Below are 21756 nucleotides of genomic sequence, written 5' to 3' on the forward strand. Positions count from 1 at the left end.
TCTCTTCGTATAGCGGTTTTTTCGTCTTGCGAAGCAAGCATATTGAGAGTTTAGCAGATTAGCGCTATTAGCGGCTTTTAGCGGCTTATCAGCTTAGCGGATCAGCTGATAAGCGGCTTAGCTGCTTAGAAAAAGGAGGGGGAAAGGGAAAAAACCCCGCAGGAACTCGCAAGACATTTTCGTCTTGCGATGCAAGCCCATAGGGAAATTCGTTTTGCAAAGCGCCTCCAAAACGGAAAACCCTTTCGTCTAGCGGGTTTTCCGTCTTGCGAGGCGTTCGTCTTGCGGGGCGCCACTGTAGTGCTGTGTGGGCTGGGACAGTCCAGAGTCTCTAGATAGAGCCAAGTTTGGGAAGGCTAGCTTATGCATTAGAACAACGGTTCCCAGTTGGTGGTCCCCAGGGGGTCCATGGCACCATTCACATAACCAGAACTACCATAGAGATATCTAAATTTTCAAAGGTAGAGGGTCTATGGCTTGGCTTTTGAAAAACAGTGCATCCACAGTAGGAACCGCTGCATTAGAAGGTTGTAGTGGCATTACTTAATCGCATAATATGGTGGTTGTACAGCAGGCATAGGAAAACTCGACCCTCCAGATGTTTTAGAACTACAACTCCCACCATCCCTAGCTAACAGGACCAGTGGTCAGGGATGATGGGAATTGTAGTCTCTAAACATCGGGAGGGCGGAGTTTGCTATGCCTGTTGTAGAGCATCCTAGATTTCCATTGAATCCTATGTGTTGTTTTATCCTTGGAAAAGGTTTGTATACCTAGATCAGCCAGCTGACTCTTCTTCTTGTATCTACAGTGGTACTTCGGGTTAAGTACTTAATTCGTTCCGGACGTCTGTTCTTAACCTGAAACTGTTCTTAACCTGAAGCACCATTTTAGCTAATGGGGCCTCCTGCTGCCGCCGTGCCGCCGGAGCACGATTTCTGTTTTTCTCCTGAAGCAAAGTTCTTAACCCGAGGTACTATTTCTGGGTTAGCGGAGTCTGTAACCTGAAACGTATGTAACCCGAGGTACCACTGTATTCCCAAGATCACTTTAAAAGTTGTTTGTGCAGAAGTGGCAGCCATGCACCTTACAAGAGTTAGGGTTGGGAGCATTAACTGATACACATAAATCATTGTAGTTAAAATGTAGATTTTGGTCTGATCTATTCTTTGGTCAGGATTATCACATTTGAAAGATTGCTTTTTGTATGGCCATAGTGTTTTCTTGGAATTGAAATATATGGGGCAACAAATCCATGTTTTTGCTTCTACACACTCTGAAATCTCCATGTCTAGACTTTGAACAGGGAGTGAATCAATGGATTTTATTCACAGTCAGAATTAGTACAATAATTGCAAATAGGAACATTTAAAACTGGAATTTTCTTTCTATATTAATAGAACCCAAACGCATCTGCACTTCTGGAAAAAATAATTACTGCAGTAGAAATCCAGGCATTGGTTTTAGGGAAAAATAGTTTCTGCAGTAGACTTTGAATGTTTCCTGCTTGGCAGGGGGTTGGACTCGATGGCCCTTGTGGTCTCTTCCAACTCTATGATTCTATGATTCTATGAATTATATCTGAAATGTAACTTAGTTCCAGTTCATCCTAATGGAAAGACACTTTCACTCGGTTTGCATAGGTGCTATGTGGATAATGTACATTGTACACACAATCAAAATAGTTGGTAGCCTTGAATTTTAGGTACCAAATAACTTGATTTGGGCAATTTGATGAGATCATTCCACTTCTATGATGTTCTGAGTAATTGCATGGTGAGGGAGGAAGAAAAGAGCAGATAATATGGTTCAGATATGAGCTGCCTGGTATATGGGAAAATCCTGGATTCCTAAATATTGGCTTCTAAGTCCTAGGAATTTGAAATGTTTTCCTAGCAGTGTTATATTTTAAATAAAAGTTCACTCTAAGGCCAATCCCTCCAGGAAGTGATAGTTGAACTCTTAACAAATAAATATCTACAAATTACATGTCTGGTAGCCAAATTTGCTTTGGCAGCCAAGAAGCTCTGCTCCAGTTATACTAAAGCATTGAAATTCTAAAATTCTGCATCCTTATTTAATGGGACCATCAAGAAGGCTGATCGCCGAAGAATTGATGCTTTTGAATTCTGGTGCTGGAGGAGACTCTTGAGAGTCCCATGGACTGCAAGAAGATCAAACCTCTCCATTCTGAAGGAAATCAGCCCTGAGTGCTCACTGGAAGGACAGATCCTGAAGCTGAGGCTCCAATACTTTGGCCGCCTCATGAGAAGAGAAGACTCCCTGGAAAAGACCCTGATGTTGGGAAAGATGGAGGGCACAAGGAGAAGGGGACGACAGAGGACGAGATGGTTGGACAGTGTTCTCGAAGCTACAAACATGAGTCTGACCAAACTGTGGGAGGCAGTGGAAGACAGGAGTTCCTGGCGTGCTCTGGTCCATGGGGTCACAAAGAGTCGGACACGACTAAACGACTAAACAACAACAACAACAACAATATGCCACCAGTTGGTTAAAGTCTGAAAAAGTAATTCACTGTAATACATTTTCTTGACGTTAAACCTGTGAAAATGCATGTCATCTCTGGATAACAATATTATCTGTCTATTTTGCTTTTTACTTCTGGCACATGTATTTATGTGCCATACAAAATCTGGGCCTCTTGGCTTCCTTAGGTGAAATAAAATATGTGTTTCTTTGGGAAATCTCAGTGTTTGTTTAAAAGCAGACTTCCATGTGCTGATTGTAGAGAAGATTCTAGAAACTTTATTATGCCCAAGCAATATTTTCCAGTTGTGGCCTCTCTGTCTTTTATGTACCAGAAACTGCTCAGGGAACCAAGGCATAAATTGAGAAAGATGTTTGATGTGCACTAGAAAAACATTCCTGTTCCACAGCCTAAGATGTAAGATACATCAGAGAAGGATAAGGAGGATTGTGAAAAGAAGTAAATTTTTCGACCTGATCAGAGGTGGGGAAATGGTTTGTTTTATGAATGGGTGTGTGCAGGAGGGGGTAAATTTAAACCACATTTCTCATTTGTATTCAGGATATTTTGTAAACAAAAGTGCACACTAATTGGCATCATCACAGCAAGCTGACCTACAAATGAACAGAGCTTTTATGCTGCCTAGGAAGGTGATCCAGAGTTTCTGTTAATGCAGCCCATGTATCTTGTGGGCTATGGTATTCTGTGGATGGAATCCAAAGGATTTCCTTCCCCTTGATGCTGTTTTCCCAAGAAATATTTAAAACAGCAGCAGTGGTGTTTGTACTGAGGTCTTCCTATAATAGAAATTTAAAAATAAAAAACGAACTTGCATCAATTCAGAATTGTTTTTTCTCCTTCAGCCATTTGATTTTTATCAAATGAACCCTCTGCCTGTCTTCTACGAGAGACATTTTCAGAGGCGGATGTTAGTGCAATGTGCTGGATTTTGAGCCACTGTTCAGTTGATTTGTGATAGTTTGCTGGCATTTTGTATGTGGTGTTTTTTTTCAGAGGATGATGTAATTCTTTTGCAAAATAATGTCTTTTCTGGAAACAACTAGTGCTCTGGATGTTTAGGTTCTAGCTCCGTGCTTCTCACACTTCTTGAGTTGGAGTGCCGGAGGGTTGCCCATCTGGATAAACTCTTTATTGTCCCCACTATAGGGTAGAATCCAGAGTGCTGCATGTGAAATCCTGCACATGGTCTACGATTGCTGAGGACCTCCATTCCTTCTCCAGGCCTTCAAACCCCTCCAAAAACTTCTTGGGAAATGTGCTTCTTCTTCGTGGTACCTGTGCAGTCAAACACATGGGTCATGTACATGCACAGAGCCTCATTCAGGAACATTCTCAGGCTGCCTTAAGAGTTCTGGCAGGTGTCCCACTCCAGAACTTCAAAGATGATATAAGATCAGATATTCAAGAGGGAAGTTGAATATCCAGTAGTCCCACCCTCCATGTGCACACATCAAGAGATTTTATAGTGGATTATTGAAGCTCAGATATTCATGGGAAATTCAAGGTTTAAAGGAAATGCTATGTCTTTCTATCCCTGAGAGATTTTGACATAAGACTTAACAGCAAATCATTCTTCAATGAAATGTGTTGTTGTTTTTAAAGAAAAGTCTTATCAATCAACATCTGTGCTGTTGTCAGAATTTTATGTTTAGCTCTTGATAAAAATAAGACTAGTAATTCTTTTAGAGTACATAGCTGATTGGCAGTCTTCAAATGTTGTAACTGTCATTACTAAGTTGGGTTTGCATGCATAGGCAGCAAATATTGTGGTTTAAACATGCTCTGCTCAGCCCTCATGCTACAGCACAATATTTAAATATTGGGGCGAGGGATGGCAATCATAATACCCTGCTTTTCACTGAAGATGAGAGATTGCGTTAGAATCAGTAGACTTTAATTCAGTATCTGTTAGTTCTCTCTGGTGAAAGCTTCTGTGCATAGAACGGTCAGAAAATTCTTTACTATTTGTAACTATCCAATGTAACATAGAGATTCAAAGAAAGCTGGTGATGCTTAAGAAATGCTTCGTATTTGGAGGATGTCCTAAAAAGAGTTGTGTAGTGTACAGTCAAACATATTTTATATCTTACCATCCAGAGTGGCATTGGCTTGGTTCTCACAGTCCTAAACCAGATTTAGTAGCAAATCATGGTTAACACTGAGGTGTCTGGCAAGTTATCACTTAAACCTTTGTTTATTGCGTTACAGAATTGTTAAAAGCACTAGTGGGAGCAGCCAAGCTTTGAGAGCTGTTTGACATTCTCGGTACTCTTCACTTGTGGCTCTATTGCTTTTGGGCAGTGACTGCTCTTTAACCATAGTTAAGAAGGTGGCCCAGATTCACACATAATTCTTAAGCTATGGTTAATGTTAACTAAGGTATATACCAACTATAAACCTTGATTAATGAGCAACCTTTAACGATAGGTAAACTATCATTAAACTGCTGTGCTGGGCTCACACATAACACTAAACGGTAGTTTAATAAGCCGTAGTTTAACACATCATGGTTTAGTGTTGTGTGTGGACCAAGCCATTGTGGTTAATGTTAATTATGATTAGTTTCAAACAAGCCAACTTTTAAACCATGGTTACCGAAACTGGCTTATTTAAAGTAACCATTGTTAATGTGAATTGCATTTCTGAGTCTAGATGACACAGCAAGTTGCGATTAAGTATAAATGGAAACTTCTGAATTTGACTGCATGGGAAGCAGTGAACACAAGGTTCACGGCAGCTTGTTCCTCCTTATGCACTTTGCAGTACATGATGGTTTTTAGGTGATGTTACAAACCAGTGTTCAAAATTTGCCATTTTGCACCTGGTTATTGGCCACTTGCAACCAAGTGAAGATTGCCAGGTGTCAGGATGGCGCCTGATGTCTCCACCATCTGGAGGTGCATGCCTGGGAATCCTTCGATCTTGCCTGTTTTCACGCACTAACAACACTTCCTCTAGAATTCTATCTGTGATATTTTATCTGCACAATGTTCACAAAAGGGACCCCCAGGGTTATCTAGTCCAGCTCCCTGCATGCAGGAATCCCACCCGCAGCCGTCCCTGGGTGGGCTTGAACCACCAACCTTCTGGTTAACAGCAAGGTACACTGACCCATTGTTCCACTAAAGTGGTTGTACTTCAGGGTTAACCGGCCTTTCTTTAAAATACAGCACAACCTCTCCCCTCCATGAGCAACTCGCTTGCCACTGCATGTTGAACATCTGCAAATCCCAAACAAGTGTGAGCATGCAAGGCTTAGGCGCCCATAAAAAAGTCTGGTTTTATTATTTCCCCGAATTGCATGTGTTTTGTGTACATTATGAAAAAAATGCCAACATTTGTGGTGGAAACATGTAACCTTTGTATACAACTGTGTTGCTAGAAAGAAGTTCGTGTTATAGCTTCTTTTGCCATGGCTCTATTGATTTCTGCATTGCAGCATTACTTTAAAATAAGGATATTTAGTGAAGCATGAATCATAGATGACTACATATGTAAAATGTCTCCCAACACTTCTGCTTTCTGAAATGCTGCAAGAACACCATGCACTTTGGTACATTTCAGCACACTGTATCTTTATTCTGGAAGACACATGGAATGGCCTCTTTTCTCTACCGACTTCAAAGATTTCCAGTTTAAAATAATATGTGCACATATTGGGGCTGGGAACAAACCCTGGATCTCACCAGTTTCTGACAGGTGATTTGTTGGTGCAGTGACAACATTACCAGTGTTAGAAACTCAGATACATAAGCTAGGCACCAAATGGCGCCTTAAACCATGGTTACAGTTACCAAAGCAGAATGCCTAGTTGCCATTTGGAGGCCAGGCGGCTTGAAAGTCATATTTTTTCAATACAACTTTGGGGTTCCTGAAATTCATTCTGATTGGGCAGCTAAAATATAACAGATAGAATTCCACCGGATGTGTTGCTAGTGTGTGAAAACAGGCAAGAGAGTAGGTGCAAGGAGGAATAGAGAAAAGTATGGGCATAAATGGCCAAACCACTTTGCTCATGTGAACCAGGCTATCCCCCCCCTCTCTCCCCCCCACCCCCCGCCTTATTGAAGCTCTTTAGAGATAAACATGTTGTGGGAAAGTACTAACATTTCAGTAGGTGGTTATATACTGGTGAACATTCTGTTCTTCATTTTGAAACATCATGTGAAGCAACGCTGAAAGTAGCTAGAAAACTGGGCTAAAGATCCCCAAAATGAGCCACATTGCCAACTCTTCATTGTACCGTTTTTCAAATCCAAGATTCTGTATCAGTATATTAGGCATTATTGTTTTCCTTAAGATTGCAAAGGGCTTCAACCTTGTTTTTGTATCTAATTGCAGGTATGAGAAGGTGCCTGTAATCCTGGTTGGAAATAAAGTGGACCTGGAGAGTGAGAGGGAAGTTTCGTCAAATGAAGGCAGAGCCCTTGCTGAAGAATGGGGCTGTCCTTTTATGGAGACTTCTGCCAAAAGTAAAACAATGGTGGATGAACTCTTTGCAGAGATTGTCAGACAGATGAACTATGCCTCTCAGCCAGATAAAGATGATCCATGCTGTTCTGCATGTAATATACAATAGCATTCCAAATGATGGAATTGGACCTGATTTGCTGTATTTTTGGTAAGATGATACAACTGACTACTTCGCTTCGTGGTTTAAAATTGGGTCTCGGGGGATAAATCCAAAGTGGAGTGGCAGCATTAACTGCAAGCGGAACATTGAAGTTGATCAGTTTAGTGAAAGAATTTTGGATAAGCTACGGTTCACTTGCCTGCAGCACATCTCCTGCACCTGCAGATCTGTGACACAGCCAGCAGATTTACAGGGTGAGCACAAACAGTGTATGTTGGCTTTGTCAGACAACAGCTGCTGCTTTAAGTTGTTGTTAATGGTGAATGGGAGAGCACCAGCAAAGACACCTTGCACTCTACATATTCTCCACTGATAAATACAGGTTAACAAAGTGTATGTGTCTGCATATTGAATTTCAGGACTTGTCACTTGTGGCCAAGTTTACTCAGTCAAATATGCTAATTCCATCTTTGACACAAGCGTTAGTAGGATTATTGGCAAGTTGATGTAGTTGGTCCCCCCCACCCCCTTTAAATTTGATTCTTTTCTATTATCCCATCATGCGAAAAGGAAAATATTCCACCTGTACTTGAAAGTAAAGAGAGGAGCTCTGAAAAATCAACGGCTTGTGAAGAGAATAGTGGGACACTGGAATGTGTTAAATATTCTGCATTGGTATTCAGAAATGGTGGATTGCTTTGGATGCTGTTCAGTCAAGAAACCAAACAACCCTCTGTTTACAAAGTGGGAAATGTCTCCATCTCTTTACTGAAACAGGAAGAAGCAACTGTGATGGGGGTAAAAATTTGCTTAGCCTTACTAACAAGGAAATTTTAGCACATTAACAAGTACCACCTTGTAAGGAAAATGAAGCCATGTTGTATCCAGATGTTCCTTTTGCAGAAACCTCATGGGGACTGTCTGAGCATCCTGCATTTTTAAGTTTAAGGATACCAGTTTATTTCTTGCCTTTAAGGGCTACGTCTTTGATGTGATACCTATGGAATTCAAATTTGCTATTTTATAGCTTTACTATTGGCAACTGGTTAATTGAATTAACTGTGCAAGTTACTTAGACTCAGAAGTTGAATACACAATGTTGTAATTCCATAGATTAGCAAGGAGAAGGTTCTTGTCTTCAGTTGCCTAACATGCTAGTCAGGTGCTGCCATACAGTGATCCTGTTGCCCTGGTTATTGCCGTGACAAATAGTGAGTGAAACATTGTTTTGAAATGGTGCTCAGCCTCTGGTCTTAATTTTCATAGCAGTGGAATACTTATAATTTGCATGACTTAACAGCACCAGTTATATCTATTCTGATGTTCTACAATCAAGGAAGTTTCCAATCAGAATGACTAAGTTTGAAATGCTGGAGTGATCATGTTGAGCTGGACCTTTATGGATGATTTTGGCCTTTAAAATGCAATATCGCTGAGCCTGTGGTCCAAATACCACCCCACAGTTTGGTTTTGCAGTCTTGTGGAGTAGCTGTGTAGTTTCTTGTGTAGACGAGTGGAGAGGCCTGTATGTGTCTTGTGTGCGTGTCGGTGGGTGTGTGTGTGACTTTTTACAAATGCTGTAATGAACTTGAGTTCTGAGGTGTTTGCCTCCATCAGCAGAAAAACAACCTGCAATCTAAAGTGTGTCTAAAGAAACTGAATTCAGAAGCATTTTTTAAAAAGAAATATTGGCAACACTGGGCCACTTTATTTCTGACACTGTGGAACACGTTTAGTTTAGTTCACTTTCTAACAGTTTAAGAAAAATGATGGATGATTATAGGCCACTATTGCCTTAGTCCTTGCATGGTTTTTTCTTTAAATCAAAAACGCAAAGAGTGTAATGCTAAACATGAGGTCCCACTCGAAAAATGTAGCTCCTTCCCAAGCAGCTTGCACAGCCTACAGAGTTGTGACACTTAATGCATATCGCATTGATAGCTTGCATGCGGAGAGGGGAACTGTCATGAGTTCATGATCCCTAAAAGGTTTCAGAAGGAATTGCTTTGTCTCTTAGGAAAATAACCAGCTTTACCATTGAAATAAATGAGATGGACAGATATAACCTAAACATTGATTACATTTTTTGCTTATTCCAAACATGGGTCCTGTCTTGCATGCCAAGTAGTTTATGCAGTCATAACAGTGACATAAGTAAGATGACTGAAAGACATAAATAGCATTTTTGGTAAAAAATAATAATAATGGGCATGCTTTTAATGTGGAAATCATTGCATAATGTGGTGGATTTGAACAGAAAAGTACTTCCTTGATAATGCTTATTGCTGTTTTTTAGAGACAAAGCATTGTGTATTCCCACAAATTGTAACAGTTTTATGTGATGTGTAATTCTAAAGAGGCATACTGTGTGCTGCTTGGGTTCTGCTTACATGGTTATAATGCCCAACCTGGTGCCCACCAGATGTTTTGGACTACAAATCCCATGATTCCCAGCCAGTATGGCCAGCGGTAAGAGAAAATGGGAGTTGTTGTTCAAAACTTCTGGAGGACATCATGCTGGGGAAATCTACTATAGTGGGACATTAAAGGATGGACTTGGCTAAAATATTTTAAATTGGCAGGAGAGCTGCAGTTACTTACATTGACATGGGATTTCGCCCCCATGTCATGTGTTTAGGCCAGCAGAGTGAGTCACAGGTCAAATGGGTGTCTTGTGTCACCAGTTATCTAGTGCCAATTCAAGAGGTGCCATTGCTCCTGTGTTGATTTCTCCCTCCCCTCTTTCTAGCCTATTCCAGTGAGGGGCTTCTCCTGGACATGTCTCCGTTGCATCAAGATTTTATCCCCGCCCCACCGCTGGCTGACCCTGAAGTTGTGCTTAGAATTAAGTCAGGTGATTGTCACCCCCCTCTAACCCAGACCACTTGCCATTCCTAGACCCATGCCACTGGGTTAGTCACACTCTTCAAGTATAGACCCTGTAACTTCCTGAAACATATCGCAGTAGTGGCACTCCCTCATGTATAAATGCGCACTAGGGGCACACTGGCATGCATCAGTGCCATTATACATATTGGGAGTAGCTTGTTAAGGATGACTGCTTATTTTTGTATCCCAATCAGATTCCAATGGTAGTAATTTTTTGGGGGGTATAACATGCCTTAAAATATTATAATTTAATCCAAAGACCTACTATTCTTCAGCTTTTCTTATAGAGCTTTGTATTTTTCTGCAGCTGGCATTTTTAAGTTTATATTGTCATATAAATGGTTGTAACTTCTTTTGAAAATAGAAGGGGAAAATAATTCCTCCTTTGCCCTTTGCAAACGTTAATCAAACCAGCATTAGTTCTAAAGGTTTTGTGGTTGGTTTGTTTCTTTAGGTAAGGTTACCCCCCCCCCCGCCCACCACCCCCAGCAAATATTCATAGCAGCTTTTCAGGACTTTTTCTTCTAATAGGACCAACAATATAACAGTCCTTTTACCTACACTCCTAATTCTAAAATTGCCATTAATGTCTGTGGGAAAATGTACTGGTATTTACTTTTGTATGTAACACATGCTGCCTACTGTCATCTTAGGGTGGAGGGAAGCATGATTTTTCACCAGTGTGCAGTTGAAGCACCACTTGGACTGTAATTATAAAACTCCATGACAAAGCAAATTTGGCAGCTGCAGGAATTCTAATGTGCATTATTCCTCTGTCAGTTCTTGATCGAGGTTTCCAGAAATGATTGCAGTGTGTTTTTGAAAACTAGGCTTAACCATTGACAATTTGGGATTTCCTAGAGTTGAATAAAGATATTTAACAGTTGATTGTTGAGCTCTGTTACAACTGATAACTGGGGAAAAAATGCAGCAAGTTTTATAAGGTGTCAGTTGTTTAAAACATGATGTTTCAAAATAAATCAAATTGTACATAGAACTCAATGCAAACTCAGCAGTTGTATTTGGAGTTAAATTATTTTAACAAATAAATTTATTTAATGAAACGTCTGTTGGGGTTCTTTGCACCATTCACTTCCTTCTTTTCTAGTGGAAATAAAAAAATACAAATCAAAGAGTGACATTCTTTACTATATTCTGCTTGTTCAGAATGCAGCTAGCTCTCGTCTGTCCTAGAAAGGAGCACATTTGCCCTATATTTTTGGTGAGTGAAATTCAAAGTAGATCATTTTGGTAATGCTTTTGTAAGGCATCATATTTCCAAGAAGCACAAAAGGTTGAACTAAAATATCAGCAGTGCACAAAGGGTAATAAAACAGTCCACATACTGATATCAGCCAAGCCTTGATTTAAAAAGAAATGATGCACATCAAATCCACTATTTCTAGATGGTTACCTTTGGAGGAGCTTCTGTTGCAGTGCGCAGTGGTACAGTTAGCTTGGACCTGACAGTACAGTTTCGACAGTGGTAGTGCTAATGTTAACACGATTGTTCCAGCCAACTGACATTGATTAGCAGTTGCATTGTAGTCATGCCAGTATGGATGAAATACCTCATTGTGTAAGATAGCAATGAGTATTGGGTGGTTTTTGTTTCGAAGCCATGTGGGCACTCAGGTGCCAAACACTAGAGGCTGGCACACATTGTGAGAACGATGTATTCCATGGCTAGGGCTGTGGAGATTGACAAATGCTGCTAATTATACACAGCCGTCAGCTGGTCTTGCTACTGATAACTGGCCCATTCATTCTACAGTATAGACCCATTTCCACTGCAGTTTTGGCCCAAGTCCTTTTGGAGGCCTCTGGTAGCATTCCACCCATTTAGCAATATATGTGTGTGTTTTGCAAATGAGAGTCACTATATAGGGTCCTGCAGACTACGAGTTCTTGTCTCCTCTCATCCTCCGCCTACCCATGAGGTTTAACATTTTTATAAAGTCTCCAAGAATGCTTTTTCAACAAAAAAATTAAATGGTACACATTAGTTTACAGCAATTTAAAAAAAAAAAAATGCACAATGAAACCACATATTACTGTTAAACTGTTTTCTTCAATGAAAAATGTCAAAATAAAATCTTGATAACTGTTTGATTTTCTACTGATTTGTAAATCAAGGGATTATTGACATTTGATTTTAATATTTTCCCATGTATTCCAGAAAATAAAATTTTAAACCCCCCTTTCAAGCTTCATAGTGCATCAACCAATCCAGCAAATGACCTATTTGTTGCCTTCTAACTGATGCAGCTGTAAATATTGCACAGGCATCTACAGAGAACTCAATGGATTGCTTGCTTATAGGACTCACTTTCTGATAGAGTTGTGCCAATTACAATCAGTAAGTTGCAATGTGTTAAGCTGAATTACTGGTTTGGTATTTTACATCATGATACTCACATGGTGATTGCTGCTTTGGGACATCACAATGGTCCTATTCAAATAATTATGTTGCATTCTCCACTGAGTGGGGAGTTGGCTGGATGACTTCTAAGGTCCCTTATGACTTTAAGATTCCTTAGTGATCGTTGTTACTGAAAACCTATTTCTCTTATCAGGACTGAATTTTGATCTGTTTGCTAATTATTTTGTATCTGTTTTTATAGTGTTGCAAACTTTACAGTTATAAAAATTAAACAATGGTTTATGCATTTAGTTGGCTGGGGTGTGTTTACAGATACCCCTAAATTTATATTCTGCTGGTCATCAAAACTTCTAAATTCTTATGAAACCGAAGGCTGGGTTGAAATCTCCCCTTCCCAGTTGTGGAATATATTCTCCTATGAAAGCAGCCAAGTTTCTGCTGTTTGGGGAACAGGATAAATTTCTGTATTTTTTAGGGTGTTGCCACTGACCCTTACTGGTTGTCACTGTGAAGTGTGGGTAACAGGAAGCTATGGGAAAAGCCGTATGCCACTTCCTACTGCCAAACGTGGAATGGCTTGGGAGCGGCATTCTGCAATGTGGCATGGTGACCCTGTGAAAAAAGCAAAGAGACGGGAATGCCAAACCCCCTCCTGAAAAATTTAAAGACATTTATTTCCCTCCCCTCGTGATTTTGCAGAGGGAGTTCATTCAACCACCTTAACAAATAGTCAAAAAAGAAATTTTGGGGACAGTTCTAATAAAAACTTCAAATGTCAGGCACAGTCGTCACTGCTACCTTCTACTCAGGAGTGGATACTTCTTCTAAGGCTGCTGCCAAATGTGTGTTATCTAAAATATGCTTTCTTCAATTCAATGTCTTGCTTTATTCATATGCAAATGTGTTCACATTTAATTCGATTAAAAGTCACAACCAGCTAATTCATTATCTCTTTAATTGGGTGACAGCCCCACTCTGAAGGTAAATTACCATTGAGACTGTCAGAGAAGGACTTTATCTTGGAGATGGAAATGCAAAACCCTGGATGGCGACTGTTTCCAGTTAGGAGAAGGTAAACTAAAACAAGATGTGACAGTTCTGCATTTTAGGGAGGATGTGTCTTGGAGGGGCTGGTGGTTGGTTTGGTTTTTTTTTTGCATTGATGCTTTCACAACAATAACATCCTTAACATTTAGTTTGTGTATTCAGTATGGTGTTTCATCCCTATCTTGGTTTTGAACAGATCCCTTGAATACTGTGCTTGCTAGCCTACATCATCTGCCTTGTGGAGGTCACCCAGTAATAATGTGTTGATTTGGATCCAAGCAATTGTGTGCAGGATTCTGTTTCTGTGCTAGGATTTTTCTTAGATTTTCCATTCCTTTAAGCCAGCTACCTAAGTGGTCCTAAAACAAAAGTAAATAATTAGATTGCAAGTAAAAAGAAAATATTGGACCCAAGCTTTTCAGCAATACTAGGCAGATATAACTGGTGAACGGTCAATCTCTAAGCTACTAGAACAGGATCCCTGTGTATCTGTCATACTTGAGAGCCTCAATGAAATCTAATACAAGAAATAAAACAGAACATGATAAATGGATATATTATCAATACTTCATAAAATTAGAATATTCGAAGAGAGCATAAATCAACTTTAATGCGAAGACAGCATCGTCTAACAATAAAATTGTAACATTTAAAAGTCTAATGTCTTCAAAAGGATCCAAGGGTAGCATTTTAGTTTCCCAGCTGCTCAGTGGGAGACTGGTTTTGACTGTTTCATTGTTGTGCATGGAAATCAAATCTTCAAGGAATCTGGCTGCATAGGTTTGATGTATCAGTGTTGGAATTTCTGAGCTGCATTGGTCTTTCAAGTACAGGGCTGGCCCAAGGGCAAAATGGTGCCCCTCTCTCCATTTTCCATATAGAAGTCACACGAAAGCTAGTGACAGGATAGTAACCTCTTATGCAAGTAGATAATTTTAGTTGGCCTTTTCTGAACCACATTACCCAAAGACGCTCAAGTTATTTTGGCACCTGGGCCAGAAAATCCCCTCAAGCACTCCTCCCCTCTGGAAATAAGAATAATAATCAATTGAACGATTTTGCTGCTCTTTCATGATGACCAAAATCAGCTTCCTGAACCAGTTGCCTGATGGTTATCCCTTGACATTATGCATTTTGATGACTGAGGCTGCAGGGAGAGGGTGAGGGCTTAGTTGACATGCCGCAACCTTGTGGATCACAGTACCTGGAACCACCTAAGTGCTATTAACTCATTCTCCCGTCCTCGAAATGTCCATTGGGCGAGTGGGAGAGTTGGCCCCTTATCCCCCACCATTTTGTAAGACTTCCACCTGTTGGCGGTTGAACTTCTGCAGCACGAAGCCTTTTCTCTTGCATACGTTTTCCATACATGATCTACAACTCAGGAAAATTGGGGTTCTAAATGGTGCAGACTGTCTACTGGCGTGCAGCAGGTTCCCTGCTGCAGGCATTCAGCACCCAACACACTGGGGGGGGGGGTGCAGAAGCAACAGTAACAGGAATGTGCAGGCAGATTCATCCCCACTCTTTTTTCCCTTGCCCAATAGTAATCGGATGGAGGAGAGTAGAAGGTGGAGAAGAATAAACAAGGCTCCTGGAAATGTAATTGAGGTGCATTGGGTTGGGCGCTGCTTTGATTTTCATGCTTTTGGTTATTGAGGTCAACCGTAGAAGCTACCAGCAGCCACAAGTCTCGATTTGTTCGTAGAAGCTTTAACATATGAGTCCTCAAAAGTAATATTTAATGTTATTTTACAGGCACACGGGCCTATGCTGGTGCTGTTTAGCCAGTTACGCAAGTAGAAAGACATTGTGTAGCAATGATGTTCCTGAAACCTGTTTTGTCAAGGTGGAGCACTTGTAAGGTGTCAGCTGGGAAATCAAGGTCTTAACTTGCAAACTCTGTTCCAAAGCCAAAACACAGGCCGTTTCCAGCATATCTCTTTACATGGAAAGGATATTTGTGCTTAAATTAGTTTGGTAAAACTAAAATTGTGATGCCAAATAATTAAAGGTAAAGGTACCCCTGCCCGTACGGGCCAGTCTTGACAGACTCTGGGGTTGTGCGCCCATCTCACTTAAGAGGCCAGGGGCCAGCGCTGTCCGGAGACACTTCCGGGTCACGTGGCCAGCGTGACATCGCTGCTCTGGCCAGAGCCAGAGCCAGAGCCAGAGCCGCACACGGAAACGCCGTTTACCTTCCCGCTAGTAAGCGGTCCCTATTTATCTACTTGCACCCGGAGGTGCTTTCGAACTGCTAGGTTGGCAGGCGCTGGGACCGAGCAGCGGGAGCGCACCCCGCCGCAGGGATTCGAACCGCCGACCTTTCGATCGGCAAGCCCTAGGCGCTGAGGCTTTAACCCACAGCGCCACCTGCGTCCCGCCAAATAATTAGGCAACATGATTTAGAAGAGTTCCCCCCTCCCCTTCTCTCACACAGGAGAGAGGCTTCTTCTAAGACAGCATTTGAGAAACAAATACTGCATAAAAACATTTTTTAAAAGTAAAACATTTAATGTTTTTTAAGACATTTTAAATTATTATAATATGCCTTTTAATTTTATGCAAATTTATCCACTGATTAATTCCAATTCATGTGATTAAGATTTCTTAAATACAGTATCTGATACCATGGCGGCATGTAACCTCGATCAAAGAAACTCGTTCTCTGTTCAGATTGACCATAACAAATTGTACACAAATCATGAAGAGGCAAAGAAAACTGTCTGACAACCCAGTCCTATTGCTTGATGAGTTTTTAACCGCTGCACCCAAAACAGGGTGTGTTGTAACAACAAAAGCTTCATTTTAACCCAGGCAAATTAGCCAGACATTTTTCTTTCAACTCACCTTAAAGAGCCTTACAATAACACTGATTAACTGAGGTCCTCTGGTTCATTTATCAGCTACTGTCAGTTCTTGGTCTGATTAACGATTGGGGAACATGTGGTACCTTAGATGCTGTTGAACCCCAGTTACCATCAGTTCCAGCTCACATGGTCAGAGATGGTAGGGGCTCTAGCAAGAGTGAGAGAGCCCAGGTTTCTCATCCACTTCTTAGTATCTCCTTTAAGAGAGTGGTCCATCCAACAGCAGATGACATGGTGGGGCTCAACCACTCACCCAACTTCCCACCAGCTAAGCCTCTACTGCATACTGGGACAGAGGAAGAAGGACGAAGAGGCCACAAGGTTGGTACAGCGAAAACATGCCAGCAGGAAAGCCAGATTGGCTCCACCAGCACATTTGCACTGTGCTGACCTCATGGCCTCCTCCCCTCCCTCCTCTCTGTCCTGTTATGAAGCTGCTACTCAGCTGGCAGGAGATCGTTTTGGATCCTGCGCTTAGTAGCTTCTGCAGAAAAACACACGCAGTGTTGATGAGGCTACCCAAAGGAGTTATTTTAAAAATATTTTAGGACCTTGCAAACAGAGGGCAATTAGTATGTTGTCAACATTTTTCATTAAAAAAATTAATGCACAAACTGAAGACTATTCTTTGTACATCTTGAAAATATTGAACTTGTATGACAAGTCCTTTGAATGAGAGCACTTCTGCAAAAACCTAACTCTTAAAGCAACTAAAAGACAAATTGTTTTCCCTGAAGAAGTAATATTTGATGCATCTTTTTGAGTGTCATCTTGTTTTGTCTTGTATATTATCTAATTGCAAGAATGTTTTCAGATGGATTAATTATTTACATAGCACTGTACCCCTTGACCCCTTGTAAAAATGTCCCCAAACTTTCTTTTTTGTTTCTTCAGCTTTGCCCAAATTCTGATAATTAAGAATAATTAGCAATCTGTCCTTTTTTGCTAACTACTAGGATCCTGGATGTTCTGAGCATGTTCACTAACAATTAAGTAATGGCTAATTTTTACCAATATTTAATAGTTCTTATTAATTATCAATTAATGAATAATTCAGTTAACCACTCTTCTCCTGAATGCCACCCCCCAAAAAAACTTCACAGTGTGTAATTGGAACAAACTATACAACCTTAGAAGGATGCTTGTGGATTTCGGATGGTCCAAAAAAATTTATGTGAAATGAACCTGATTTGCAGTTCCTGGGTTGGAACGGAGTTTTCATTTGTCTTCCACACTTGTTCAAATTTTGCAACAGAGTTTCCAACTCAGAAAGCATACCAAAATGAAGGGAAACGAATTCATCTGTTTGGTTCTGAAGACTGGGAAAATATTGCAGAAAACCGGAAGTCCTTTTTCTCTGCATGACAGGCTCCAGCAGATTGAGCAGCTAAAACCAACAGTTGTTCCAGGGTTCAAGAAGGCAATTTCCCACATATGTTGTAGTGGGAAGTGAAAGGCAGAAGGGGCTCATCGGCCTTGGGAAGGTAGCCCACCTAGGAGAAGGAAAACGGATCCTAAACCTCTGATAACCTTGCAGGATATTTTTGGGAGACAAAAAGGCTAAGGCGTAGACCCTACACAAATCCATAGTGGAGTCCCTAAGATGGCTGGATAGCATGTTGTATGCCTCCTTCCAGCAACTCCTGTAGTCAAGTTGGTACCCAACTTATTGCTCTGTTTTCCTTTGGACCACATCAGTGAGGTCTTGTCATCGGGGCAACCCAGGACCTCCATACACACTGCCCAGGCTTGCATCCCAGGGAAGTCACTTTGGTGCTGCTAACACAGCAGTTTGACTTCACTTCTGGAGGCACACTCCAGAGTCTCTTGAGACAGACGGACACCAACAAAATTGGAAAGGGCCAATGACAGGAGGAGATACCGTACCAGTTGATAACTCTATGTAGCGGAGAGAGAGACTCTCAAGCCCAGGGATGGAGGCCCTCCCTTGTTCCTGCCTTGAGTGGTTTTGCCTGGCTGGACTGTGCCCTTGAACTACAATGACTTATTGAATCTAAATTATGAAGAAATTGATAGCTAGAAATACAGACACAAACTCATTCAAACATTGAAATGCTGCTTTCTCCATCTCGGTATGCATTCGCATGGCATTTAGCCTTCTCTTCTGGCAATTGGTGAGAAAGGGAATAGAAAGTTTAGTTGCATGGTCTTTCTAAAAGAAACAGCATGCCCCTCTTTTTATCGACCTACATGGTGTGCATAAGCCACTGCCAGTCATTCTGGGGTGAGCAAAGCTTGTGGCGTTAGCCTTTGCATGGCTGCAGCTTCAGGTAGTTAAATCTTTTCCACCAGTGGCACTACAATCACGTTAGATAATCATAATTGGATTTTGACATTGCGCATCCTGTGTGCCTTGTCATTCAGAGCAAGATAAATATATCAACGGAGGGAGGAAATGATTTTCAATAGTCACACCCCGATAATCATTTCATTCACTGAAACCTATTATTACTATTAAATAGCAGTGGTTATCTTTTCAGGCTATGGCCTGTGAAGACCAGCTTGTGCCAAGTAGATCCAGTTTCACTATTCATAGAATCATAGAATCATAGAGTTGGAAGAGACCACAAGGGCCATCGAGTCCAACCCCCTGCCAAGCAGGAAACACCATCAGAGCACTCCTGACATATGGTTGTCAAGCCTCTGCTTAAAGACCTCCAAAGAAGGAGACTCCACCACACTCCTTGGCAGCAAATTCCACTGTCGAACAGCTCTTACTGTCAGGAAGTTCTTCCTAATGTTTAGGTGGAATCTTCTTTCTTGTAGTTTGGAACCATTGCTCCGTGTCTGCTTCTCTGGAGCAGCAGAAAACAATCTTTCTCCCTCCTCTATGTGACATCCTTTTATATATTTGAACATGGCTATCATATCACCCCTTAACCTCCTCTTCTCCAGGCTAAACATGCCCAGCTCCCTTATGCTCATGGGAGCATTCAGTGGAGACTAATGGGGCACTGCACCACTAAGTCTGTCCCCAACTTGCCTGCCTACCCTCTTAACAACTTGTCTAGGGAGGTGGCACTGCTTTTCAACAGCAGCATCCTCTGTCTCAGTACTGCTCTCATAGAAGACTTTGGATTTGATATCCCTCTTTATCACTACCTGAAGGTGTCTCAAAGCGTCTTACAATCTCCTTTCCCCTCCTCCCCCACAACAAACACTCTGTGAGGTGAGTGGGGCTGAGAGACTTCAGAGAAGTGTGACTGGCCCAAGGTCACCCAGCAGCTGCATGTGGAAGAGCGGGAAGCGAACCCAGTTCACCAGATTACGAGACTACTGCTCTTAAACACTACACCATAGTGGTAGAACTCAGCAGGAAGGAGGAGGGGGACAAAACTAGAATTAGAAGTGAGACACTGCCTGTCATGGGTTCTGGCTCCACCTTCTGCTGGTTTCCCTACCTTCTGCTCTAACCAGCGTTTGACACTCCCATTGTTCAAGGCGCATTTTGCGACAGCAAATTTCATTAGCATGAGTAGTTTCTGAGCTCAGTACTGCGCCTAAGATTTCAGATTAAAACTTCAGGGAGGCAGAAAATGGTCCTCTTTTCCTTGAAGGAAAAGAGGACCCTTTTCTGCCTCCCTGCTTTCTAGCTACTCTCTGAAGACTGGAGAAGAGACCCTCTTAAGAATATTAGGGGAGTGGGCAGGAGAAGGACAAGACCATGTGGAAAATGAACATAATATTTTAGCTGCATTTTCAGCTTTATATCCTTGTTATAAAAATGTGCATCCAGACATTCTGTTGTTGCGTCCATAACCGCGGTTTAAGGTGCCATTTAGCTCCTAGCTTTCATATCTCAGTTTCTGGGTCTAACAGTTTCATTGGAATACTCTTATTACACTGCCTCCAGTCTGATGGCAGCAACAATATGAGCTTCTTCATGTATTAAGAACTGGACTGGAAGGACCTAGGTTCACATCCCCACTCAGTCATCAGGCTTGCTGGGGGACCTTTAATCAGTCACTATTTTTTTTAAAAAATAAATTTTTATTAGATTTTTCCACTGTAATAACACAAACCACAAAGCAGATTAAGACACAAAAACAGAAAAGGAAAAAGAGAAGAAGAGAGAGAAGAAGAAAAAAGGGAGGGGGAAAAGGGGGGAACAATAAACAAATAGACAATAATAACAAACTTAATTCTTCACAAATCCAACTTTTTAAACATCTTGATTGACTTCCTCAAATCCCTCCCTTCTGAGTTTCCTTGTAATTTAAAAGTAACAGCTTTCCAGTATCATTATTAAACTGAAACAATTTCCAATTATAGTCATCTTATTCACTTTTCTTGACATTCTGAATCCCATTTATTTAATTATAACTTAATTTGTCTTAGGCCTATTTGTTTCTTTCAAGTAATTTCTAATTTTTTATATTACAATATTTGTTCAAATAGTCCTTGAATTTCCTCCAGTCCTCTTGAAGCTCCTCTTCTTTCTGGTTGCGGATTCTTCCAGTCAGGTCAGCTAGCTCCGAAAAGTCCATCATCTTTATCTGCCAATCTTCCACTGTTGATAGTTCTTGTGTTTTCTTTAATCAGTCACTAATAGGGCTGGGCGATATATCAATATATGGTCCATATCAGTTTCATAGTTATTGACTATGTATCACAAATCATGATGTGTGTTAGGGCTGGCTGATCTATTGTCCAAAACTGGTTTTAAGCCCATATGATGATAATTTTCATAATTTTTGACCTGGCCATATATTGTGAATCATGATGCGTATGTGTGTGTGCCATGCAAAAATCACAATGTGGGGAAAACCATGAAGCCAGCCAATGCCTCTACATTGTCCCATCCTTTATGTATTTCAGACATTGTGATATATCAGTATTTCGTGATGTTTAGCTGGTAATATATGATGATGCTGAAAATCAGATATTGCCCAGCCCTGGCCACTAAACCCTTGCAAGATGGGGAGGGGGCCGAGCCAACGTGGAGGATTTTGCTGCCTAAGAGATATCCTCAAATGATGTCCTTCACCTACCCAAGTCAAGGTGCGCAGTAGTGCCCAAGGCGCACTCAGTTATTTCAGCACCTGGGTCAGAAAATCCAACACCTCTCCCTTTCCCGGCAGTAAAAAATGGAACAATAAATTAAGCAGCTGCTTGAGGTAGTCACCTGTCTCTCTGCCTAATGATAGGACCAGGAAGGGAGGGGCGGAAAAGGAGCAGCTCCTTGGACGCGTCCTTGAACACTTGAGCAGAGAGCCAAATTCAAACGCAATAAATAAGCAGTAACACACTGAGGCGGAAATCCCTCCTACTGGATACCACAATGCAAGTTATTTTGCATCCTCCTGGAAATCAGAATAGGGCTAGAGCAGGTGTTCAAATTTCAGCTGGAAAATCATGCCCAAACATACATACCAAATTTCATTCTGATACCTGTCTTCAGGGGGAAATAATTGGACTGAGATAGGTGAGAACTGAGCTGGGGGTTATTTGGGTCCCCTATTAG

General features: G+C 41.2%; 1 protein-coding gene and 1 long non-coding RNA gene across 2 annotated transcripts in view; one reads left to right on the top strand and one right to left on the bottom strand.

The window, feature by feature from the left end:
* The window catches only part of LOC307214462, a 240621-nt gene that overhangs the window by 51417 nt on the left and 167448 nt on the right, over positions 1-21756 (bottom strand). The gene's annotated exons all lie outside the window — the stretch shown is intronic.
* Positions 1-21756, top strand: part of RAP2A (RAP2A, member of RAS oncogene family) — an 81733-nt gene that overhangs the window by 7800 nt on the left and 52177 nt on the right. Inside the window, exons 2-3 of the mRNA XM_079973112.1 lie at positions 6851-12330; positions 13323-13426. Coding sequence (XP_079829238.1) covers positions 6851-7088 — 238 coding nt within the window. The 3' untranslated portion in view covers positions 7089-12330; positions 13323-13426. The remainder of the gene's footprint in view (positions 1-6850; positions 12331-13322; positions 13427-21756) is intronic.

Source organism: Podarcis cretensis, assembly GCF_951804945.1.
Source record: "Podarcis cretensis genome assembly, chromosome: 4".
Classification (NCBI taxonomy): domain Eukaryota; kingdom Metazoa; phylum Chordata; class Lepidosauria; order Squamata; family Lacertidae; genus Podarcis; species Podarcis cretensis.